This window comes from Taeniopygia guttata, chromosome Z (assembly GCF_048771995.1).
Source record: "Taeniopygia guttata chromosome Z, bTaeGut7.mat, whole genome shotgun sequence".
NCBI lineage: Eukaryota > Metazoa > Chordata > Aves > Passeriformes > Estrildidae > Taeniopygia > Taeniopygia guttata.
Genome location: NC_133063.1, coordinates 39,449,621 through 39,475,231, shown reverse-complemented (window position 1 = coordinate 39,475,231; position 25,611 = coordinate 39,449,621). Strand labels below are relative to the sequence as shown.

The window sequence follows — 25,611 nt, the reverse complement described above, 5'->3', positions numbered from 1 at the left end:
AATAGCAGATGGGCCATTTGTTTAATGAAGGTGATTTACAGAAGGTCTATATAATTCCTAACCTGAATTATACAATTTCAGTCATAGTTTGTTATGAATAAATTTACTTTCAATGTATATCACAAGTTTTAACTGATGCTGTTGTTTATAGGCTCATGCTGCTTGCTGTGTAATTGTCCCACCAGAATGTACCTTTGGAAGATTAAGGAATATGATTCTTCCTCCAAACTGTGTTCAACTGTTTTCTCGCAACTTTAGCAAATTACATTGTTTTCGGATATCAGAAAATTTGCAAACAGATTCAGGTAAAAATTTCAAAGTTGAATGCAACTGATTGATGAGTATATTTAACCTAGAGTCATCATTCATATTATTGCTAATTTTTATTGGCTTTTGTGGCAATATTGTAACTTCTTGCTATTTCTGGGAGAGGTTAGGGATGTTGAGCAGAGTGCAGAAACTTCTGCTTACTGGTGCAGGGCAATTTGTGCACTACCCTTGAAACAAAGAAAGTGAAAACATAAAATCATAAAATGTGTGGTGTTAGTGTTATCATTGCTGGAAACACTTACTTCTTACATCATGTATACAGATATTTTTATTTGTCTTTTGGATTAAGCATCTGTCCATTTTAAGGTTTCTGTGCTGAAGTAATTCCATCTGTCTAGGCAGGGTAATGTTCTGCTGCCATCTAGAGTGAATGTTTGTTTAACAGCTCTTCAGGAACAAGATTTTTTTTTTAAGCCTGAGGTACATGGAAGTATTTTTAAATTTGTATTTTGATTATTACGCACCAGTAAAACCTTTCTTTTGGTGCTTGAATAGAGTAGGAAAGGAAATAAAAGTTAGGCAAAATACAGCTCATGAAAGTTAAATATTTGCAGCTGCTCTTTTCTCAACGTGGCAGATTGCTCTTGAACTTTCTGCTGTGAGCTTAGGTTTGGTTTTGGTGAGGAGAGGTGATCATGAGTAAGATCCCTGCGTTCTGTGTGCAGGGGCTGTAGCAGAAGTCCTGCTACTGCGTGAACTGCATGACCAGAGGTCTACACAACCCACAGTCCAGTGACCTGTCAAAGGCAGAGAAAAGGAGTTAGGTTGCTTTTGTGGACTGGATTTTTTTCAATGAGTGTTTTTCCTTTTTAATGAATTTGCTTGCTAGTGGTAAAAAATGTAGTATAGCACCCACTTGAAAATCATGAAGTTCCTAATGCTTCTAACATAAGAAGTAACCAAAACACAGCATCTGGATGAGCTTCATTTTGCTGCAGGACTCACTGTGAACTTTGATTCGGTTCTATTGTTAGGTATTTCACAAGTGTCCCAAAGGTTTAAGTAAAGATAAAGTTGATTATTAGAGCTAAGAGAAGTTAATCACAAACCTTTAAAATAGAGTCTTCGGTTTGACTTTTCTGATGTTCACTAAATTTCTCTCTTCAACAGTGGTGTGTTCTTTTAATATGTTAGACTGTCACATTTTTCTTCTTTTTAAATCACCTCTTAATAAAATTGAACATGATGCGCCTTAAGTGAAAAAATCCAAGCTACACTATTTTAGCTACCCCTTCTAGTCTCTTCCTTCAATATTTTAAGAGATGGAAGAAAAGTGACACTTTTGACACTTGTGCTATGTGTGTTATTTCATGTTATGCATAGTCAAGGTTTTTTAAAGTAAGAATGGCTTTTTTGCATTGCTTTAATGGAAGAGTTTTTCTCATTATTTGAATTGAGAGAATCCAGGCATTAGCTTGTGGTCAGAAGCAGATACATAAGGATGGCGAAATATTCACTAATTTAATCTGGATCATTTCCAGTGCTTGTGATATGAAGGGGGGGAAAAATCAAACTGAATAAAACTCACCTTGTTTGGAAAGCCAGAATGCATTTTTATAGTCCCTAGCCTGCATGTCACAGAGGTCTAGTATAGCAACACCCTGTAAAATCTAATTTCTAACACAGGTCCCTTTCCTGTGGCCTATGAAAATTTTTGCCCTTTGGGCTTAGCTCCCCATCATCTGATGGGCAGCAGCCTCCCAGGATGGAGGGGCGGCTGATACCCAAGGGAGCAGTACCCAAGGGAGCAGTGCCCAAGCCATGGGGATGCTCCCCGTTCCTCCTGCTGCAGATCTGTTGCATACCTGTGACCTTGACAGCTGCCTCAGCATTTGACATCTTTCTGTTTTTTCATGGTCAGTGAGCCACAGCTGTGGCTCAGCAAAAAGCGTGGTGAGTAATATTTGTGGTGCAGCACCTTCCTTGCACTCTGCTGTGCATATTTTGTTCTGTGTTTTCGTAGTTGACAGTGCTTTTTTGCATCTTGGTTTAGCACCTACATGCTGAATGTTCAGGTACTAGTCTGGTGTCTCCAGGTGACTCTTTTTACACCATCCACATCCTGTTGAGCCTTGCTTCAAAACCTGTTGCTGGATGTTTGCCATCCTCTGTCATCTGCTGAAGATCAGGTGTCTGCAGGTTACCACCAAAAGCACTGGATACCATTGCTATATGCTCTTTTTCTTTGCCCAAATTCTTCCTCAAAGGCAGAGCCAAGAATTGTCTTGAACTAATTCCCACATCAACCTGTGTCAAGGAAACTCAGTACTCTAGCCTTTTAGTCCTTGTTACCCATGTTCACAGAACAGACCTTCATTTTCTTACAAAATCTCGCTAGCTCCTGGTATGTGCTGAAAGTTACCAAGATATGTCATGAATCCAGCAGCTCTCTGATACTCTATTAGGATGTATTTGATGCTCCTCTGACAATGAAGCAACTCGGGAAGGCTGCCCCAGGAGTTTCTGCTGCTTTTCCAGGAGAAAAGCATAGACTCTGGGTGGCAGATCTGACTAAAGATTGTGTGCATGTTAGGGGGGGTTCAGGGGAGCAAGTAACTCCTTTGTTGAAGGATAATTAATACTTCTTCTGTGATGGCAAGCTCATTAAGAAGTTCTCCTGAGGTGCATGCACAGAGAGTACTCCTCTGTTGCCACAGCAGACAAAAGACATCACTCAAAAGACATCACTCAACAGACCAGCCTGAGGTACAAGAAGTGTTGGCAGTTGTCTGGATGAGCTGCCTGCTGCAGGCATAGCTATTCCCAAGCTGGTGGTTGCGAATTGCCAGATGACTTGTCCCATGCAGTGAATGAGCACAGTTATCATCGCTGACCTGCTGGGGACCATTTGTCTGAAGTAGCTTTTGCCATGTTGTAAATGGTAAGCTATATCACCAACATTCAGCAAATACCTCTCTGCTGGAAGGGGCTTCTTTTAAACTTGAGCTACCAGCAGATGCAATGGTAGAACAGTGTGGAGCCCCTTCCTCCAGATGATTCCTATCACAACAAGTTTCAAAGAAGTCATTGAACTTCACTGGAATAATTTCAGGATGCTGTTGGTGTAGATTTCCCTACTATTCAGACTGAAGGAGAAAGTATAATAAAAGAAGTCAGCTTCTTACCTACACTGAGAACGAAAGGGGTTGGGAGCAATCAGAGGTAGTAATTTCCTATTATTATATTTACTATTTCTTTTTTTTTTTTTTTTTAACTTAATTGTCTAGAGTGAAATTCAAGAGGGCATTCAGCTTTCTCTTATTTTGGGTTGTTTCAGGACCATACTGTATAAATTTCTCTCCAGTTTGAAACTTGATCTGTTTCTGTCAGCTTTTAAAAGCCGTAACTTAAAAACATTATTGTTGGTCTTTCTTGTAGACACTTGAAGCATTACCTAATATTCGGTGAGTTACCTGGTGTCAAGTTTAGGACTATTGCCTAGTACCCTTCTTGACATGCTATGACTCTGCTTCTTGGAAGGTTCTTCTGCTTTAAGATTTTGACTTCCCCAGTACCTCTTTTGCTCTGAAGATCTGACTTTACTTGTTTTATTTTATACTTTCTTTCTTGTTTTGTGCTTTGTTTTCTTGGTTTCTCCCTCAGCTCTAAGGCATAGTTTTATGAAGGTGTTGTCTGGCTTATATCTTTTGGGAGCTTTGCCTGCATCCCAGTCAGGACTGACTGGGATTTTCAGTGGGTGTGATTATGAATACTGTTATTTGATGAGTATTTGCATTGCACTCTACTGCTACCCTCAGAGAAGGAATATTGATCATGTTTGGATTTGCACTGGTCTTGTATAGTGTGTGGCTCTGAATGTTAGGAGTAAGAACGCAGTGAGGGTGTTCTGCACAGAAGCAAATGCAAAATGTTCACAGCATTTATTTCAATCTTTTTTTAATATTTTATGTACGGTTTTAGAGGGGTTCATTATCTTCTGACATGTTAGCTCCTAGCTTTAGTGAGAGTGGTGAGCCTACTGTCAAAGTTCTCTTCTGGAGAGCAGCAATTTCTTTCTCTTTGGATGTCAGTAACTTTGTTTTTCAGTTGTGGAAAGTACTTCTATAACACCATTATTTCTGACTAGAAGGCTGGATTGATTTGGAAATTGATTGATTAATGGAAACATCTATACTTTGGTGACAGTCAAACAACATGACTTCAGAAAAGAATGAAATTGAGTAGTTGCAATATTAAAGCCAATAGTATAAGGATATCATGTATGCCTTCACTGTAGCTACATGACAATGCAGATTTGTTTTTGTAATGCTATGAATTATTATCATAAAATAGGTAGAAAAAGAAAGTGTGCTTTTCTGGCTGGTTCCTTTTGTGTTAGCTTGTTTGATGGAAACTGTTCTTAAATGACAGACACCTTCTCCCTCCCATTCAAATTAACAAAAATCCTTTCTTAAAATGTCTCTCTTTTACAGATGAAGATGATGATGTTGATGGGTCAACACAAGGATCAACAAAAGATATCCAAATTTCAACCGATTCAAGTAAGCAAAATTTTAGTAAGGGATGAATAGTCACTCATTTCTTTATTCATATAATAATCATTCATATAATCTTAATTTGTATTGCCTTATGACGAAATTATATTAAATGGTTATTTTTCTAATGTTAGGTTTTAATTTCAGGTCCAAAGTTTTGGTCCGACACTTTTATCCAGGGCTTTACAAATACCTCCTTGGTATTTTCCATCGATGGGTTGACATAACTGGCAATCTGTTCATTATCTTGACAAATAGGTAATTTCTCTCAACTTGGTAATTGAAGAAAGAAAACATGATGTTAATAATTTATAGATAAGCTACAAATTTAAAGGGCAGACAGCAATGTCTTTTCAGAGCCTTTTACTTCTAAGTTTGCTGGATCCAAATGTTGCTGAGGACATCAGGTGAAATTTTTTTTTGCTTGAGCATGTTGCAGTAAACAGTACTGAGCTGGACTGGCTGCTCTTTGTGCAGTTAAGTTTTTAAGCATGTGGGGTTTTCTGGGGTTGGTAACAACCAACTTCTTGCTTTTTAGAAGAAAAGGTAAAACTGCAATTTAAGAGCTTCCCACTCCTATATCCATATTAGTAAGTAGAACAACATGGTACATACTACCTAATGGACCTTCATGGATTATTGTATAAAAGGATATTTCAAATCAATAAATACTATTTTTTTAATCCTGAAGTTCTTGCAGAATTAAGAGGTTAATTGTACAAATGCTGTTTGGAATTTTTAAAAAATCAGCTCAATAAATAGTTAAACCAATTATGGAAAAAATCTCAAGCATCCTCTTGTTTCACTTTCTTAGATTCTGAGTGAGTTTAAGTTATAATCTACAGCCATCTACTTCCTTATTATGGGAAAACACTCTAATTGCAGTTAGTCTAAAAAACTTTTACTTTTTCCAGTGCTTTAAGTGACTTAAGTGGTTGAGTGTGAGGACTTCTACATTTCAACAATTAACCCTATTTCCCTGATGAGTGTCAAAAAGAGCAAATGATGTATCCTGATATTTCAGCTGGATTCATTGGAAGCGTTAGTAGACGCCAGTTCAGCTTTAGTTTAGCCTTCCCAAAAGAAGAAAAAAGATATGAAAATTCAGGGCAGTTTACAAACTTTAATATGTCATTTGTTCAGGTCATCTGTGGACTGGAGAAAGCAGCAGTAGATGGTATATTTTCAAGGGTCATGTAAAGTATTGTTAGTTGTGTTTTAAAAAGAGCAGTGGCATAAAAATTGCTTTCTCGTAATGCATTTTCACAAAACTTTGGAGTGTAGAGTCCAGTAACTTTGCTGTGATTTAGAAAGCTCAGCTAAAACCACACTCACAAAAAGAGTGAGAAATAGCATTTACTGGTAAAATTACTGGTAAAACAGGACAGACTGTGGTGATGCAGTCCAGGGCATAGCCATGCAGTACCAATCATTGGCTTCTTTAAATGTGACCAGCTTCCTTGTCTCCTTATCTATTTTCCTATACTACTTCTTCCTCAAATGACTTTGATCTCTTGCTTTGATTCCTCCCCTAAAGTTCCCCCTATCAACCCTTGTACCATTCCAGAATGCTTTTCACATGTATCTCATATACCCCTGCAAGATGAGCGACCTCCTTGGTCAGTGAGGAATCCTACAAAACTTCCCCTGTGGACTCCTCTGGTGTGTGCCACCCACAGATGATGGGATTGATGACACTGGTCAGCTCAGGACATGGCTTCTCTGATAACCTACCTGGTAAAATTATTGAGGTTCACCTGCCAGCTGTTGTGTTGTTGTGCCTCTCTGTGTGTGGGGAGTCATAACCTGCTGAACTTAATATGACAATGACACGGTTGTAGTGGGTTATACCACTTCTGCCTGTCTTGAGATAACACCATTTATATGGGTCAAGAAGGGGCTGCTCTGTGTGTTGACTCAGTACATCTGCCATGTCTTTTAGGATGTTACCATGCTTTCCCTTAACAGTGTCTGAACTCAATTACATTCCAGAATATTTAGCTTTTCTTAATTCCAGCTCTCTATGTTTTAGGGGTATTTCTTTCTAAAAAGAATGAAAACAAGATGGAACAAATTGAATAGTATTGATAGTGAAAGACACACTTTTTCCGCAGGAGAGAAGCCAATAGAAAAGGATACCAAGTCTGTAGTTTAGTATTGGAAGGAGATTTGAATTTGTAGTCTACATTCATTTTTGTTACTTTGCTAGTATAATGGGCTTGTTGAGGGAAATGTAAAGTTAGAAGATCTAAGTCTTAATATTGGTAGCTTAAATGTGTTAAATCAACCACTATATTTAGCCTACCAAGATGCTGAAACCAAAAGCATAAAATTAGCTTGAAAACAACCACACCATTTCTGAGTTCATTTAACCAACATACAAGTGAATTTGGCAAAGGGCTCTCTCTGCCCTGTGTGAGGGGAATCTCTCAGCACTCACTGGCTGCAAGTGAACTGTCTGATTCAGCATGCGTCCATCTTCTGCGAGACAAAATTCAGCCATCAATGAAAACCCATTCTGGAGGAAGTGTTAGAGGAATCTGACTACCGTAGAAATGGGAGCTTCAGTGCTGTCATCAAACAGATGTTTCACAGCATGTCCTTCCACTGCCTCTCTTTTGCCTTGCTCAGGTTGCTGTTCATCTGCTGAGTAAGAGATTAAATGGTTTGTATTAGATAGACCCAAGTCATTGACTTAGAGTTTGTTTATGTCTTGTCCCAAACAGTTAGCTGACAGTGCAGAGGAGACCTCCACTGTAGTTCTGCAAGCAGGAACAAACTGCTTTCCAGAAGAAGTAAGGACAGCATATGAGGAGGGATTTTTCCCCTAGATACTTAAGAAAATTTTAAACTTTCGGAAAAAGGGCCATTGTGTTCTTCTGTAACTGCTTACAGATAACTAAACGTGTCATGTGTTCCTTGGCAGTGGCTGGAAAGGCTCTGAAAACAAAGAGAAGAAGGGTTAAGAGGTGGCTACCAGAATGGACAGGCAGGTGTTAACACAGATTTGTGCTTCAAAATTGTCTTGATACTAGGGGAGTTTCAACTGCTCAAGAAAACAAATTCAGAGCCTGCAAAAGGCTCTCTTTTGAGAGAAAGAGCTAGGGAAAGAAAGAAGGAAAGAAGGGAGGAAAGAAAAGGAAGGTAAGGAAGGGTGGGAGAAAGGAATCTGGGATTCTGAAAGGCTCTCTTCAAGGGCAGTAAAACAAAAAATGCATAATTCTTAACTGCATAAATGCCATTGTGTAGGTTATGAATCCTAATACTGAAATATACCAGAATTTGATAGTCCCTACTGTTGTGATATGAAGTAGCAGTAGAGAAGGAGAGCATAAAGCATGTAAATAACACAGGTTGTTTCAGGAAGAGTGGTTCTTGGTAAACTATGTTTCTAGAATTTACTGTTTTAAGAGTAATTTTCAATATACTTGCTTCACTAAAGGCCCTTAGCTTTCTTAAATGACAAAATTATTCAGGACCTCATTTTCCTGTCTCAGTCACAAACCACATCTAAGTCCTTTCAGAAGCCATATCCTGTCTGTGGGGATTTGGAAGTCAAAGGGAACATGAACTTTGTACTTATCCAATGCTGTTTTATCCTTTTCCCAGGAAAACTAGATATCTTAGCTTCTGAAATCAAATTCCACACTTCGGTAAATTATGGCTGGAGTTAACTTTTTGTAGTTACTTTCCCTTTTGAAACGGTAACCACGAATAACAGGTTATTTTCAGTTCAGTATCCCATGGTAAGAAAAAAAACAATGTATTTTTCTGGATAAAGTCCTGATACTGTGTACTCTGATCCAACAGGAAAAGATAAAAGACGTTTAGCAGTGAGGTGCCAGTATTACAAAACGGGCAGTAACTCCTTTAAATACCACAATTTGATAAGCGCATCTCTTTCATATTAGCAAGGTGTTTTATATATAGGTATATATATATACACATACACTAAGTAGGGGTATGTAGACTTCACTTCTGTAACTGAATCATTTTCTCATATTTAAAAATTGGAACAGGTGGAAGGAAGAGCTTTACCTAATTTCAGGAGTGGTTATAGTTGAGCTTCTTGCCAAGGCTAGTTAGACAAATCAGACTGGCATAAGACACACTTAAGCTTATATGTGTTGGATGAGCTCTTGACTCAGTGGAAAAATGTACTTCTGGATGACTAATTGCAGTATGTAGCTGTTTTTTCTTTTGTTACTGTGCTTCCAGGAGCTCATATGCAAGCAAGCCCTTTTTCACTGGGTTGCAGTAAAAGTGTCCCCTGTGAGGAGGACAGTGACAAAATAAAGTGTGATTTTTCACTGATAAAGTTGAAGAGGCTTTTTGTGATGGATACTAGATTAGCAGCATTATGTTTATTTATCTAAGAAATATGCTTAAGTTTAGGACATTACTTCTGGTCTGTAGATCTAAACTTGTTCTTTTAAACTAGTTTATTTTGAGAGTCGATCCAGCTGTTCTTTGACTGTTCTTAAGACATGGAGAGCTCATAAAATATTCTCCAGTTACAATTACTAGGGATTCTCTTAGGCCAACTAGTATCTTATAAGAGCAGACTACAAAGGCGCAGCAAATGAAAACAAGTACCAGAACTGAATGTTTTTACTCTCAGATGGTTGTCTACTTTCTGGATTGCTAGAGAAAACAGCAGAGATTTTGATAGTGCTATGAAAGTTCACACTCAGAACATCAGCTGTGCTGTCAGAAACCAGTGTTCACTTGTTTTCCCAAGTTATGTTAGCTTTAAAGGTCACCCAGAACACAGTGTCTTTTGGTTAACATTTGTCTATGCTATAGTTACCATGGAGATCACTCTGACAGAAATCTGTGTCTGAAAGAATTCCACTCATTCTGGCATAGATCCAGCAGAATTTAAAGGAGTAGATCACTTTCTGATGTATGCTATAGCCTCAGTGCAATGGTTGGTGAGTTTCAAGGGTACTTCAGAAGTAAGAGTTGATGATATTTTTATCCTTCCTTATGTTGTGACTGAAACGAAATTGAAAACAGATACAACCACTATGGTAATACGAAAACTGAAAATCCACAGTGATACTACTTTTCATATCAACAAAAAGAATTGGAAAGTCACAATGATCAGGGTTGGGTGTGGCTCTGAATAAGCTGATCTAGTGAAAGATGTCCCTGTCAGGATTATTGTACTCTCCGATCCTTGAAGGCCACTTACAACCCAAATTATTTTATAATTCTGTGATTTTATTTATTCTGTTTCTATCTGTTTTTCTTTATACATCATCTGTTATACAGGCTTTCCTCCAAAGAGTCACAGCATGGCTGAAGTTAGAGGCAGTATGGAGGTTAATTAAGATAGCCTCCTGCTCAAGCAAGGTCACTCAGAGCAGTTGTCATATCTGGTAAGGTTTTGAATATCATAATACAGTCATAGAATGGTTTGAGTTAGAAGGGACCTCAAAGATCATCTAGTCGCAATCACCGTGGCATGGGTAAGGACACGTGCCACTAGACCAGTCAACGTAGCCCATTTTGTCCCAGGAGAGACCAGAATGACTTTGCAGTAGGATGGGAGGCTGTACTGGGGACTGCTTTGTTGTGCAATGAGGTCTTCATGTTATGTAATGAGAACATCCTTGCACACACATTGTACCATTACTGGCGGAATTGATAATGAAGAAATATACTTAAGAAGTGGCCAAGTCTACATTGAAAAAGAAGCCCAAGCATAGCTGTCACATTTCAAAATAAGGAGAAATAAAGATAATGCGAATTAAGGTATCATGATTTTTCTTCCAGGGTTAGAATCTCATTTTTAAAAAACTGCTTTCACACATAAGTGATAATCCTGTAGTCAATCCTTTAGATATTCCTTTAGTTCTATGGTGTCTGCTTTTGACTGGAGAACATATACTGAAGCAGAAAAGGTGGATTAGTTTCAGGTGGTTCAAGAAAGCTAGCACTTAAGTGTCCTTGCTAAGTAGTGATACATTGCAGCCTTTCCTCATAATCTGCCACTACAGCATTAAGATACCTAATGATGCACATTTCTGCATGGATTCTTACTTGCTTTTTATCAGTCGTCAGTTAGAGGTGGTTTGGTGGTTTTCTTCCTCCAGTTCCAATTCTCCTTTTTAATCCTTCTATGGTAAATGGCAATTTGCTACTGTGCTTCATTGAATCTAAAAGCTGATATTGTTTGAGAGCAAAAAGCTGTTTGTATTTTATTCTGTACTACGAAGTACTTCCAAGCTTTAAGGGAAGCATGGAAGTAGGCTCCAGCATGTAACATATCTCCTTTACAATGTGCATTAACAGGCTGCATGATTAACCAGTTGTGTGAGCATTACAACTGGTTAATCATTAGCTGGTATATGTAGGTTTCACTTAATATTTCTAACATTTCAAGAATTGCAAGTGATAGCTTCTGGTGATTGTACTACTCGATGATGAATGCCGGTGTACAGATTTATTGTGAGATCAGATTGTAACACTGTGCTGTACAATGGGTGACTTCTGTTAAAGTTCAGTCCAATACTGCAATAAAAAGGGCATATTCTGTCAGTGAGAAATACTTGTCTGATGCTGTAAAGCATCAGCTCTGGGGAGTACCTGCAAGAACCTGCAAAACTGAGCAGCTCATCATGTCTTCTTAAAGATGTGATCAGGAGAGGACACAAAGTCTGTCTTAATCAAATCTCCTTTTTGTTCTGGATTAATTAACTTGGTTTCCTTTCCAGAGGCAGTAAGGACACATGTATTGCAGTGGTAATATTAACTTGTTCCTAAAACCTCTCAAAACTTGCCTGTTCTATGAGAGTTTAGTTGCACTTTGCTATTCCTCTTTAAAACGTTGCTTGAGAGACTTAGTCATGCAACAGCTTGTACCTGAGTCACAACCCACCTTTGTGAAGGGTGAACCTGGAGTCCTTCACTCTTCACCCTTCAGCCTTTCACAGATGTCTATGTAACAACCCGAGCTCAAGAGTCTGAGCACTGACTTCCTAAGGCTTTAGTGAAATGAAACACAGCAAAAGGCTGAAGGTCTTCATTTGCTGTACCTTCTTTCTTCCAGTTTTTCTGTTGTCCCTGTGTTTTCCTCCTGTTGCCTGTACACTTTACCAGCTATTTGAAGGAATTTTATTGGAAGCACATTCTAAGAATTGGTAGTGCTTTGGGAGCTATTCTGAAGGGGGTGCACTTTGTCTTGGTCTTCAAGTTGTTCAACTTGTCAATAATAAATGCAGTCTTGAATGCTGAGGATGAAGAAGCGATAACATACACAGTCTGGTTGTTACAGTTATATCAAAAGCCAGGATAAAACTGTGATTACTAATCCCTCTTCCCCTCTTTTTAAATCAACAATAACAAAACAAAACTTAAAATATTCAGCCTCAGAACTTGTCCTATGACAAAGAATGTTACCATGAAGAAACATTTCAGTGGGTTAAAAGAGCGTTTTTAGTAGTTATATTACAAACTTCCTATTCAGGTAGCTTTCCGATTCAAGGTGTGTGTTAATGAAATACAATTGTTTCCATTCAGGTAAACAAACACTAAAGATATTTGATGGGAATGATGCAGTGAAACGCAATCAATTTCGACTAATTTCAGTTCCAAGGATTGCAAAAAATGAAGAAGTTGTGGTAAGATACCCAGTGAGGGTCAGTTTTACAGTGTGATTCATGTAATTTCATATTACAATAGTAAAAAGCTGTTTTAGAAATGTAATTCAACAACAACAAAAATCTGTGAATGGTCCATAATACTACAACATAATTTGACTTCTTCAGGTACTCCTATTTTAGAGCATCTGAGGAAACGGTGGCTTACATATCTGTAGCATAATGGTGACCACAGTATCACATGTTAAGTAGTCATTCTGCTCCCTTGTGTTAGTCAGAAGTCTGATTTTACTGATACAAGCAATACAGGATAACCAACTCCTTTTCTATAGTAGAGGTTTGGTATTTATCCTGGACAGCCACCAATATTGCACTTGAGTTAATCAGCTTTGAACACCAAAGCTTGTTATAGTTATCTCCTTGGCTATGAAAATAATCAATTACTGATCACATACTTGCCCCTCTCTAGCTTTCCTGTGTTCCATCTGAGATGGAAAAATTACTTAGTACTAAATCAAGTGTGCTATACAGATCTTTATTTACTGGGCTAGGCAGAGACCCCATGCTGTGAGAGTTAAATCGCAGAGAGGGAATAGAGTGGTTCACAATAAAATTGTGCATGATGAGGTCTCAGGGTCATACAGACTTGGCAAAGAAGTCTGACTACATCAGAATTTTGACGATATAAAGCTAAAGATCATTAGGATTTTTATTTTGATACTGTGCTCAAAATCAACAGGAGTTTTGCAAAGGGTTTATAGTGTTCTGCATGTCAAAAATCTTTAAGAAAAACTATGTACAGGACTGAAAACACTTTTATTTAGGAGTGCTACTTGCCTTTCAAGCACATTTTACCAGGCTGGCACTTGTGATACCAGAGAAGAGCAATACAAGTTCTTACAGGTTAGCTGTATTGACCACAGCATCTGTGTTAGCAGAGGTGCTGCAGGCATGGGCCCATTATGGATGTAAAATTTCTGTGTGCATCTTGCAAAGACAGCCCTTCCCTTCCCTCTTCACAGGTGTGTGGATTCAGGGCAGCTTTGTAGCTGAGAAGCTTACTAATTTGTGGCATCCCTTAGTGCAAGAAGACTGAGTCAGCAGATTTAGATCAATCTAGTGTAGTTTACCAGTCTCCTTGTGGACTAAATTTTGCATGCATGAATGTAGATTTATTTGACCTGGATTTTTACATTTGGTCTTAAAATGACTGTTACTTGCCAAAAATGCTGTAGATTATGTTCAAATACATGGCTATCTCAAGCTTTCTTTTTTCATGTTCACTGAAATTTGTTTTCAAAACTTCACTCTTGTTTTGATATTTTTTGCCATTGCTGTGTATCCACTGCTCTGAGGTTAAAACATACATTGAAGGCTCATTTCATAAATCAGGTATTTATGATGTCTATGGCTGTATAGGTATTAATGGTGTCTTTTCAAGTAATTTATCTTGCTGTGTTTTAGGAAGCTGCTTTGAGGGCGTACTACATAAATGATGACCAGCAGGAGTATGAGCTTCAGACCTTTACACAGCAGGTGCTGCTCTCTGATGATGTTATCAACAGGAATGATGCAGCAGAGGACAGCAACTTGGGCTCAGTATTCCGAGAATCTGTTCCTGAAGCTTGGATCATCAGAGCCAAACCAAAGGATGAAGAAGTGATCAGAATTTATCCTGCTTGGCTGAAGTGAGTATTTTCCTTCTTGATCACAAGGTTATTCTGCTTGGCTGCATTTGTCCTCTGTGGTCTAGACCTGTTTGCTTTAGTTACTGAAGCTGCAGAACTCTTAACAGAGAGTGCAGTTTCTTTCTCTGTATTTCAGGATTCTTCTGTTCATTTTTCTGAATGGGTAGTGTGTATAATATTCCTTTCCATGCCTGGAAGCCCTTGGGTTTCTTTACATGCATGGAACATACAGGGCAACTTGTGCAGTTCTGTTATTGTGTATTTGGCTAGAAATATGCAACCTTACATTTATTACATCTGTAAACAAATGATGACACACATCACTTGAAAAATTGTTGGATTTTTTTTAAGAAATGCGAAGTAGGAAGAGCTACAGTGCAACGTCCCACATGAGATGAGGAAGAAAAAATTATATTAAAAAAACAACAACTAAACAAAACCAACAACTATACAATTTTCCACTGAGACAGTATGAACTTTAAGCAAATTTAGTAGTGGAAACAAAATGGTCTGGACCTACTAATTTCTGAAGGCTTGTGGGCTAAAATTTAACCATGTTTTCATTTTGCTGTTGCAACTGCATTGACAAGTTTTATCGAGGACTTGCAGGTTATCTTTGTGATTACGAAGAAGCTAATGCTTCTAATTACAAGTGTAATTAGCAGTTCCTCGAGATGAAAGTGTTTTCTTGTCTGTGGCACTGGTACTACATCTGCCATGAGCCTCAGTGAACAACTTTCTTCAACTAATGCAAATATATTTGAGAAAATTCTATACTTAGTTTAATAAGGTACACACCAGATAGATCCTGAAATAAGTATTTTTTTCCTTAGAGTGGGAATGGCATATGTTTCTCTACGAGTAAATAAGGATAGCACTGTGCAGACTGCAATCAAAGAAGTGCTTCCATTACTTGGAAGGCAGGTAAGTGAAAGATCTTAAGCATGTCCATATACCACCTGAGTGATCCTGAAAGTGTATCTTTTTCTCTTCAGAAAAATTACACTCCCTTAATTCACAGTTATTGTAAATGTTGTTAGCATTTGGTAGATGATCTTTTGTGACTGGCATGTTGCTAAAAGCTTAACACAATCTTCAGGGTAGGTAGGCACTGCTGACTCATATTCAACTTGCTATTGACCCAGTCTATAAGATCTTATTCCACAGGGCTGATCTCCAGCTCTCATCCACCAGTTTATATTTTTAACCAGGATTACCTTGTCCCAGGTTAAGAATCTGGCAGTAGCTCTTGTTAAAAATTTAATATGGTTGATGATTGCCCAGCTCTCTAATACATCCACATAAAGGTCTCCTACCTTTAAGGGTGTCCACAGCTCCTCCTAGTTTAATATAATCAGGAAACTCACAGTGCATTTGATTTCTTCATCCAGACAATTTATAAAAACATTAAAGAGCACTGCAGAAATTTTCTTCCTGTGGTAGCAAGCAGCAGCTCTGTAGCCCCTCTGTAAGGAATGCAAGGAAGGACACAAGGTTGAAATGGCGCCCACATGCTTTACTGAGTGGATTACTTCCCACATCGCTGGAAAATTCTAGATACATCTTGTAATCTTGTAGATGCATTTGCTTTCCTTGGAAAATAATCTCTCTTCAATCTGCCTATCCTTTTTAGGGTTGGTGCCAAAACAGCATGACTTTCTGGAAATGTGTTAATAGACTTTGCTAGCATGCCAAGCCATTGGCAGACCCAACCTCCCCAGTGTGGAGACACAAAGCTGTAGTGTGGACATTTTAGTCAGCACCTGGGACCTGTGAGCACACCTGCAAATCATCACAGTTCCACTGCTCCAGGCCACAGGCATGCTCGCAAAGGGTGACTGCTGCCCTTTGTGCTTACTTGCAGGGTACATAAGAATATGCATGTGACTAGCTCTCTGCAAAAACTGGTATTGATGATCTGTCTAAGTGTATCCAGCTGTGTAAAGCATGCAGCTTATTTTGGCTACATGATACTTCCGGGATTTGTTGTCAGTCCATTTCCTCAAGTGCTGTGGTCCTTTTAACAAAATGAGGAACAACCATGTCCAAAGTTTTGTCTCATCTGAAAAAAGCAAACAGTATAGTTGGAAATTCTGTTAGGGAAAGATCGTCACTCTTTGATCATATTTGGGCAGCTAGATGTATGCTGTAAGAGACTTAATTCTTCGGCCCAATTGCAATTTCTTCAGTAGCGGTAATTTTTAAATGCTCTACTTGTTTCTCTGTATAAACATGCACATACAGGAAATCTCTTTTTAATATCCAGAATTTGCCTGTGCTGCAAATTGCTTCCATTAAATATCAGGCAAAGCACATGTAGGGAGTTGAGGCTCTTAACACCTTCATTCATGACACGTAAAGCAAGATCATTTGTCTCCTGAATCTCACAGCCAAAATTTAAAACCCTTTCTCCTGAATGTCCTTCAGTCCTGAATGTCATATGTTTGCAGGGTTTCAGACATTGTTATAAATGGTACAGCTCTTGGTTGTGCCAGCTTTTCTGGTCCAGCTGCAAGGGACTTGAATGGTCCCTGGCAATAGCTTGGAGAAGAGACTGGCAAATATGAAGAGGGTTTTGTTCCATCAGTGCCTTGAGTGTCCCAGGAATGGGAAATAGTCAGCCTGCTTTTGCCAAGCTGGTTCCTGGGCAATCTTCTCCAAGAGCAGGCTCATTCTCAGTCCTGCATGCTTTCTCTAGAAGACAGTCAGGAAATATTCCAGATGAGCTAGCTGTTCATCGCTGAAGCAGGAATGGGATTAACCATGCTGTATACAGTGGTCCCTTCACAATGTGGCTGTGAGAATGCCAGTGTTTTCAGGAGCATGGGAGAATGATGACATAAATGTGTAAAATGAAGATTATTCCTGTCTTGGAAGGAATAATCCTTGGTTGGAGGAAGAACATCATGGTTGATTTTAAAATTTTTAAATTTTAAAAAACATTTAATTTTCCATGCTATTTTACATACCATGGACAGGATATAACACACAATAATGTAAACATGCGGCAAAATTATGTCAGTCAGAAGCTGCATTTACATGCTGTATCTTTTGGCAGATGGAGTGCCTCCAAAATTTCAAATTGGTGGAAGTGCTTATGGGCAGTAAGCAAGGTAAGTGAAGGAGCATTGGCCAAAGACACATCTGATCTCTGTGGGTTTTTTCTCCCATTCTGACAGTCACAGTTCATTTTTTACAATAAAAAATGCAAATGAAAAGAAACTTCATGGTGATGTTGAAATACTTAATCAGAAGTGATGCTGATTCTTTTCAGTCCCGTGTGTCAAGTGGGAATAAGGTTCCCCTTCATTATTACATAAAAACTCATTTGTGGTTTCTGGTGGGTATTGACACTTTTGCCGTATTTTGGGGAGCTATGTTTAACTGACATGATTTTCTTAATTACAGTTATTTATTAAATATTAATTCTAAAGTTCAAATGGCTTCTTTCCTCTATCTTCTTTCCTCCTGACACAACCCCTGAAGAAGAGTAAGAGTCCTATGACAATCCAAGCAGTATGTTTGTATCTTAGGAAGAACAGAAATCTGCAGTCCTAGCATTGCTCAAGTGTTTTGTGATCCTGCAGGAGCTGGGCTGGTGTTCTCCAAATTGACATCTCTTTGTGCTTTAGTATTTGTAAGATTACATGGAGAAATAAAGACCTTGAAGTAATCTAATGCTGACCAGAGCTGAATAAATATCTTGATAGTTCAAATACTGTCTCAATGCTTTGCTTTATTTGCAAACATAGTTGTGAAGTTGTTTCATAAGGTTACTGCAGCTTTATGAATGTCATGACCTTTGTTGGTTTCTGGTGCTCTGTTTTAAAGCATCATTTGCAACCTTATATTCAATGAAAGTTAGAATTGTTTTAATGTTTTAATAAAACACAGAAGACTTGTAAGAAGAGTACATATTTTGTACTTGTTAGGAAATACAGTTTGAAAGTCTTCAGTCAAACTGGTAGATTATTACCAAAGTACTGCTTGTCTTTTAAGTGAGTTCAGGCTGTTTCTGCCTTTTTTTAAAGGAGAGTGGTATTTAAGAACTGTGGAAAGAGTCAGACTGTTCCAAGCACCTATGTGTTTTTATTGTTGGATAAAACATAGTTCACATCTGCATGGTCCTTTATGAGAAAATTAGTTGTATGGAGAGCTGTACTTTTTCCCTAATTTTTCTTCTTTTTGTTTTTGTGTAATTGAGCCTGATAATAATTTACATGTTTTCTAACATGATTAATGTTCTTGCCCTCTCCAGTTCAGCGTATGGTCTTGGACAGTCAGGAGCTGATTCTGAACAGACTCAAGGACATAAGAAAGGTGACTCTGAAAAAGAAACTTGTTTTGTTTTGTTTTGTTTTTAGCAAGTATGGAGTTCCCTTTCTTACAGAAAAAGAGTCATTGGTTACCCCCTAAGCAGGCTCAAGGGTAGAGAAGCTAAGTGCTTGAACTGAAGTTTTTTTCTGTTTCTGATATCCTCTAGGCATAGAGGACATGATTACTAAGTGCAGAACTATTTTGGATTTTGCCTCACAATATCTTTTTGCCAAATGTCATATCATTTGTTTTCCTTTATTTTGGTAGACTTCAATACGTCAGATGAATCAAACAAGATTTTACATAGTGGAAAACAGTAAATCCGTTGTACAAGTAAATGTATTTGTTGGAGGCCTTCCACCTCAGCTTTCCCCTGAAGAATACACAAATATTCTCAAGGAAGAATTAGCTATCAAAAGTAAGTAAACAAGTACATTTTCAGACACATTAACTTGTACAGAACAAAATTTAGTAGCATCAATAGCTCATTTTTCTTATAAGTCTAACTTTTTCTGACCTGATTTTAAAAAATCATTCTACCTTTTAGTGTCACGTGGACTTTTAAATGATTTTAACATGCACACAGTTGCAGGAGAGATGTGACAGCTTATTATTTACAGAATAATTAATATGTTACTCTAGTTATAAGTGACTACATTTTTTTTGTATGTTTGTGTGAAAAGGCCTAATTTTTTAGAAGAATTATACATACCTTAAGCTATGTACAGAATATACCTTGCCCTTTTTAACCTCTGACACTTTTTGTCTGGGCTGTTCTCCATGTTAGTCATGAGCTCTGTGCCTCATCATGGAGCAGTGTAAGCAGTGTGTGCACACATACATGGACAGACACTAGGGAAAAGAATTTATTTTTCTTTTTCAAAGATGTGTAATTGAATTCTCATAATACTCCTTCAACCCACACCTTCTATTAACAGTGTCAGGAATGTGTCATGCTTTTTGTTGCAGGAAACAAAGCATTTTTTCCAATCTTTTATGTCACTTCAAGGGAAATTAAACTTGAAATGCCAGAAAGAATTCTTAGTCACCTTTTATGAAAATCAGTTTAGCTGTTCCTACTTGCAAAGTAAACATGAGAGGAAAAGAGTTAGCTGGAGGTTCTCCCTCTATTTGTATAACTTTTAATATTTATTTATATTATATTTATGTAACTTTTTAAAATACTTTAAATATTTACTCTAAATGTACCCAAGGTTTTATGTGTTTATATTTTTACCCTTTGCAGCAAATGTAGTATCTGTGAGTCATGTTTATCAAGCACAAGGTAAGCATTAAAATTTTTAGTCTTGCAAACAATGTCTATGTTCAAAACTGCAGTCTAATAGTAGAGGCTGGAAGATCAGAGTATGTTAGTCTTACTGCATAAGCAAAAAGCCCTTCAGGTAAAAAGCAACACATTGTATTTATGAAGAGCAGTGGATTAGGATTACCTTATTAAAGTTAAAAGGTTGGCTTCATGCCTTGTGAAACAAAAGGTGGTAATATTTCATTATAAAAATGAGTTTTGAGGTTACATTTCAACTGAATAATCTAACATCACAGAACTGTTAAAATTCTTCAAGTGAAGGATTTTTAGTCTCTTTGAGAATACTAAAATTTGGTACTGCTTTTGGACTCAATGAGACTGTTTCATAGTCACTGCTTCCTAGCAGCATTAAGAGCTAGAGTTCAATGGCTGAAAGTTGAAGAAAATAAATGCATTCATCCTTTGAGCTTTCTTTGCTTTTGCTGTATAAATTTTATTTCAGTGAAGTCGGAGAAGCCATGAGGCTTCTGACAGCTGGAGCAGCAGTGGCTCTGGACAGCTTTAGTGCAGTGGTCAGGTGGAGATCTACATTTGGTAAAAATTTAAAGTGTGGAATTTTCTCTTCTGTATGTTTAGGTGTCTATAGTTGAGATGTTTCACATCCTTTGGCAGGCTTAACTTCCACATGTCTGCCAAATGGGTCTTTCTATAGCATGGTTTTGAAGACTGATGTGTGCTTCCTTTGGGTTATTTGATAATAACCCAAAGGAATGACTCATTGATACTGATTGATTGTGATTTTTGCATAGGAAAAGTGTAAAGCTTTCCAATGTATCTTCTCCTTTCCGTATTTGTCAGTGGTGAATACTTGGTTTTGTGATACTTGTCCTAATATCACAGTATCACTAAACCAAATTTACAGGCATGTGCTTTTTAGATGTTTCTGCTTGTATGTGATTTTATTGCCACTTTCTTCTTATGTTTGTATTTTTGTAGTTCTCATAACTGCCTAACTCTCCTATTTTGTCACAGCCAGGTTATGTTAACAGCCTACATCTCATATCCTGCCGTTTTCTGTTTTCCTCCTCACCAAATATCTTACTTTACACTATCTTGTCAGTATTTATTTTGTCTTTTCTCTTTTCTCTTCCCTTCTTCCCTAACTTTTCCATTCAGAACCTAAGCCAACATAAAGATCTAAACTTGATTATCAGCCCCAAATATTTGCTTACAGTAATTCTTACTGTTAATGAACAGAACTAATGGATTTTTAATAACTGGATACAAAATGAAACCTGATACGTCTGTCACTTGTACATGATGAGAACAGAATGTTGGTAATGATAAAGAGTATGCAAATAGGCCCTACCCCTGAAGCTCAAAGGAAATCTTTAAATATGCATTTGTTCTGTGCTGTAGTTCTTGTCTTCAAGTTGTTTTGCTTTAGCAAAAATCTGAGGGTAGGAAGGAAGGTTTAAAAATGTAACAACACAATTCAACTGATAACAATGGACTGCAGAATAAGTTTTGCTGAATAATGTCCTCAGTAAACTCAGTAAAATTGTGCTGTAATATGAGACTGTTTTCTAATAACAATAATAGAAAATATAAAAAGTAGTTCTGATGCCTCTTACAGGTGCTGTTGTACTCCAAATTTCATGTTTTTCTGAAGCTGAAAGAATATATATGCTAGTTAAAGATACTGTTGTCAATGACAAGCCTCTGAATGCTGTGGTGATTCCTGCAGTTATGGTAAGAGACAGGTTCAAATTTTAAAAATGTCTTTAAAAGAAAAAACAACTGCCTTAAAACTATATCTGCTAGAACTAAATGAAAATATGTTTTATTCAAATAGGCAATACTATAAGTAGTGTGACAAAAAACCCAACCCACTTCAGAGCCTGTGCTTCATGTATATGGTATATTCAGTGAGTTAAGTCATTTGTCCTGTTATTGTTCAATTGTCAATCTACAGTTGTCTAGCTGTACAACTATAAAGGTGAGGAAAACAATTTTTTTTCTCTTTGTTTCTTTCAATGATCAAAACGTTAAGTGGGATTTCAGTTTCAGCTGGTAATGTCTTAAAATGCTTACAAAACTATGGTGTGGGAGCTAAATGTGTTTCCTCACTGACCGTGAGGTAAAACACCTCTGCTTATTTTCTCAGTGATATTATCTTCATTTCCCCCATTCTGTAGCAGAGGTAGTTTGACTTTGTTTACTCCTTGAGGATCTCAGAAGAACATAGTCTTCTCAAAGACGTAGTGCAAGAGTCCTTTCACAATTACAGGCCTGATTCTGATTTATTCTTGTTGTTACTAATCACTTTCATGTGAATCAGTTTGTTTAATAGTAGGTTTCATGTTAATAAAGTGAGTCAATGTGGGAAGAGAAAAATAATTAACTGAGCGAAGTGATATTTTTAACCAGGATTATGTAGGTTCTGTCCAAGAGAGAATGTTGCTGTAGTTACACAACACCTCATCTGAAAGTATCTTGCAGTTACTATCTTTCTGGAACTGCATTATGGCAAGCAAGGTGTAAGTCTTGGCTTGACTTCTTGGAACATCACAGAAGGTCAAAAAATTACATTATTAGTGGGAATTATGAAACAACTTTATAGAGGAGGGTATCAAGTTCAATGGCCATAGTTGTTTACTCTCATACCTGCTTTCACTCTTTAAAAATTAGTCCTACACTTGTCAAGACTTCCTGAAAGCAAAATTGTTTTTTATACGAGTAGATACTAGTGCTAGTGCTCACATGCAACTGGCAAAATCAAAAGTTACACCCCCTCCTAAAAAACTGAGAGGCTTTTTCTTATGTGTGCATAGGGATTACATTTTGTGAGTTCCTTAGAAATCAAAGCCCCCTTGTCCAAACTAGGTCTCAGAGGGCCTGTTGTGAGAAACAGAAATGTGGACATTGCTATTTCTTATCTGATGCAAGATAGGTTTTAGAAACTCCAGTTCAGGGGACTGCTAGGGATTAATTTCTAATATGTAAGCAGGAGAGAGGGACTGTACATCGGCACAAACATTTTGTTTCCATTTCAGCATGTGTTGTTTATATTTGGTCATATCACTTGAAAGGAGCCAAGAGTTAATTTAAATGATACTGCTGGTGTTGTTTTAGGTAATTAGGTCTACCCTAATTACCCAGGGTAGACTAATGGTTGATCAGAGTCTGGACTTTGGGTAGCAGTTGGACTAGATGACCTCCTGCAGTACTTTCCAACCCAGGCTATCTTTTTAGCCTGTGATTACATTAGTCTTTGTTTATATGTGTGATGATTTAAATACAGTATCAGGAAATACACAGGAACTGACACAATACTAAATTTACACCATGTTTAACATTTCTTTTGTGAGTAAAATACAAAGAAATTGGGAATGAAGGGCATTAGCACTAGCAATTTTTCAAATTGCCAGTTAAATTAAAGAAAAACCCAACCAATAAAAAAAATGAAACCAAAATATCCCTTCTTAAAAATTGGTAAATGTACAGAAGTATTGTTGGTTAGCAGGTTGCTAGTCTTATTTTCCTAAGGTGAAATTTGCTTTCTCAGTGTCTTACATTTGCTTTCTCGGTGTCTGTCTAAGGAGCAGGCATGATTCTAGTCTGGCATGCTCAGGTCTACCCAAAGCAATTCACCCTCATATTACCATTACTGAGAAATCTGAGCTCAGAGTCAGTTTGCATAAGCTGCTTATTAGAAAGTCAAGCAGTTAGTGTTATTAGATGTGTTGATCTCTTCTGCTGTTTCAGGCCTTTAGGAATTTAATCAAACACTTCTTCATTTCACAATACTCAATTAAATGAAAAAACTCTTTTCACTGGAATGTGGGAAAAAAAGTGCACTATGCCATAAAGCTATTTATCTGCTGTGTGTAAGGAACTGTGGGGACAGTTTGCTTTCACTCTTTGGTATTAATTCAAGATGAAAGACATTGCAGGACTAATCTTTCAAGTCAGAACTAACTTAACAACTTGTTTTGCAGCACAGGCAAGCAAGGAAGTCAGCAGACAGGTGTATGAGGCCAAAATCACCACAGGTTTTTGTGGCTTTATCACAAATGCCTTTTACTAGTGGAGTGCCCTCTGATACTGTGTTTAGACTTGTTAAGAGTGGCAAAAAATATGTAGAAGATTCCCAAATAGATGAAAATTTTGATTTTATTCATTCTACTAAAGCCTCACGCAAATATTTACAACTTAAAAGCATTGTAGTTAAATGACCATTTTAGCCAAAAAATGAGTGTTGCATTTTACCCTTCTGAAAGGGTTGTCACCTTTTTCACCCTCTGCTGGAAGGGTTGTCAAGGATTGAAATGGACTGCTTTGGGAAGTAGTGGGGTCACCAGTCCCTGGAGGTGTTCAAGAAGTAACTGGATATGGCACTTTGTGCTGTGGTCTAGTCAACAGGTGGTATTTAGTCAAAGGTTGGAATTGATGATGTTACAGGTCTTTTTCCAACTTTTATGATTCCGTGATTCTTCCATTTCTGCAATATGACAAAAAATAAAGAAAAAGCTTTGGGGTTGACCCAGCTGCTGCTCCAGTAGTGCTGCAACACCTTGCACATCATTTCTTATCAGATAATGGGTCCTTTCTGGCCAGGGTGGAGAAAATTTTGTGCTTGGGGCATTATGAGTCCTTGCACATGGAACATGCTGCTGGCAGCCGTTTGCGAATGGCTGCCAGCAGATATCTGCAGTTCCTGGAGACAGCCCACCGCCCAGGAAGATGTGCTGTGGTTCTCACACTGGTAGGGCTGGTGGCACAGAACGCCTTTTTCTGCTTTGTTGTGAGATGTGATTACACAGTACAGTCAATGGAAAGGGGATTAGCATGGATAATAAACATCTTGCCCCAGTTTAAAATGGTGTTGTGTTGCTCCTGACAAATTAAGCAATTCACAGTGACTCTCAGAGTGTCTAAGTCACGCAGCCTCCTTCAGCTGTCTGTAAGAAAGGAGCAATAAATTCCTTCCTGAATGCCAGCCAACACAAAACCCTTCACAGATTTCACTCCTTAAGCACAGCACTGAAGCCAGGTCTAAAGGGGGAAGGGAGTCCTCAGGCTGTGAGTCACATACTCTCTTCTGCTCAGTAACAAACTCACTCCTCTGTCCCCAGAGGGGCTTTATTAAGGAACTTTTAAAAATTGTGCAGCACTAGAGTGCTACCTTTGTGACTGTCGGTAGTTGTAACAAAGAGTGTGCTCTTGAGAAAGCACAGCACCCTGCTCTACTGTACAAACTGTCAAGAGTTTTTAATTCTTACCAAAAAATAATTGTTTTCCTAGAAGCTGGCCTTTATCTGGGGATGTAGCAGTGTTTCTTACTCCTTTAAGCTCAATGAAGAGTTGTGATAGGAAGCAAGTTCACTGTAAGGACAAGCACTTTTTTTAAATCTTCTTTTTATTCTGAATAGCTGTATCTAAATGGATAGAGTTAGGAATTCACATTGGAAGTTACCTTAACAAAGATGGGTTTGAATAGTAGGACTATGCACTTTACACTAATTACAGATTTTTTTATTACTTCCAGGCATTCGCTGTAGCTGCTTGTGAACCTTAGTAGCATTCAGGGTATATATTTAACTGGTTTAGGGGGTTTTAGGTACACTTGGTAAGAAATACCGTTGGCAATTTACAGTAGAAACTGTAAATACATATTTGCAAGAATGTATGTTACTTGGATAAGATCTCAGACAACTTTACAAAACACAGCTGTGCTTTTGAATGCCTTAGAGTGTACCATGTCTCAGAAATAGTTGTGAATAGTTATGTTGCTTTTGAATTATTTCAGTTACTTGGTTTTAAACCCAGTGCATTAGAACGTGTCTCTAAAAGCAGGTAATATAAAACATGTGTTCAGCATGTTACTTCTGTATGTCCCAAAC

At 37.8% G+C, this 25,611-nt stretch overlaps 1 protein-coding gene across 1 annotated transcript in view; it reads left to right on the top strand.

The window, feature by feature from the left end:
- The window catches only part of DGKQ (diacylglycerol kinase theta), an 87,630-nt gene that overhangs the window by 39,188 nt on the left and 22,831 nt on the right, over positions 1–25,611 (top strand). Inside the window, exons 6-15 of the mRNA XM_032744075.3 lie at positions 152–305; positions 4,764–4,832; positions 12,354–12,454; positions 13,898–14,121; positions 14,955–15,045; positions 17,180–17,234; positions 18,380–18,441; positions 18,706–18,856; positions 19,685–19,723; positions 21,342–21,457. Coding sequence (XP_032599966.3) covers positions 152–305; positions 4,764–4,832; positions 12,354–12,454; positions 13,898–14,121; positions 14,955–15,045; positions 17,180–17,234; positions 18,380–18,441; positions 18,706–18,856; positions 19,685–19,723; positions 21,342–21,457 — 1,062 coding nt within the window. The remainder of the gene's footprint in view (positions 1–151; positions 306–4,763; positions 4,833–12,353; positions 12,455–13,897; positions 14,122–14,954; positions 15,046–17,179; positions 17,235–18,379; positions 18,442–18,705; positions 18,857–19,684; positions 19,724–21,341; positions 21,458–25,611) is intronic.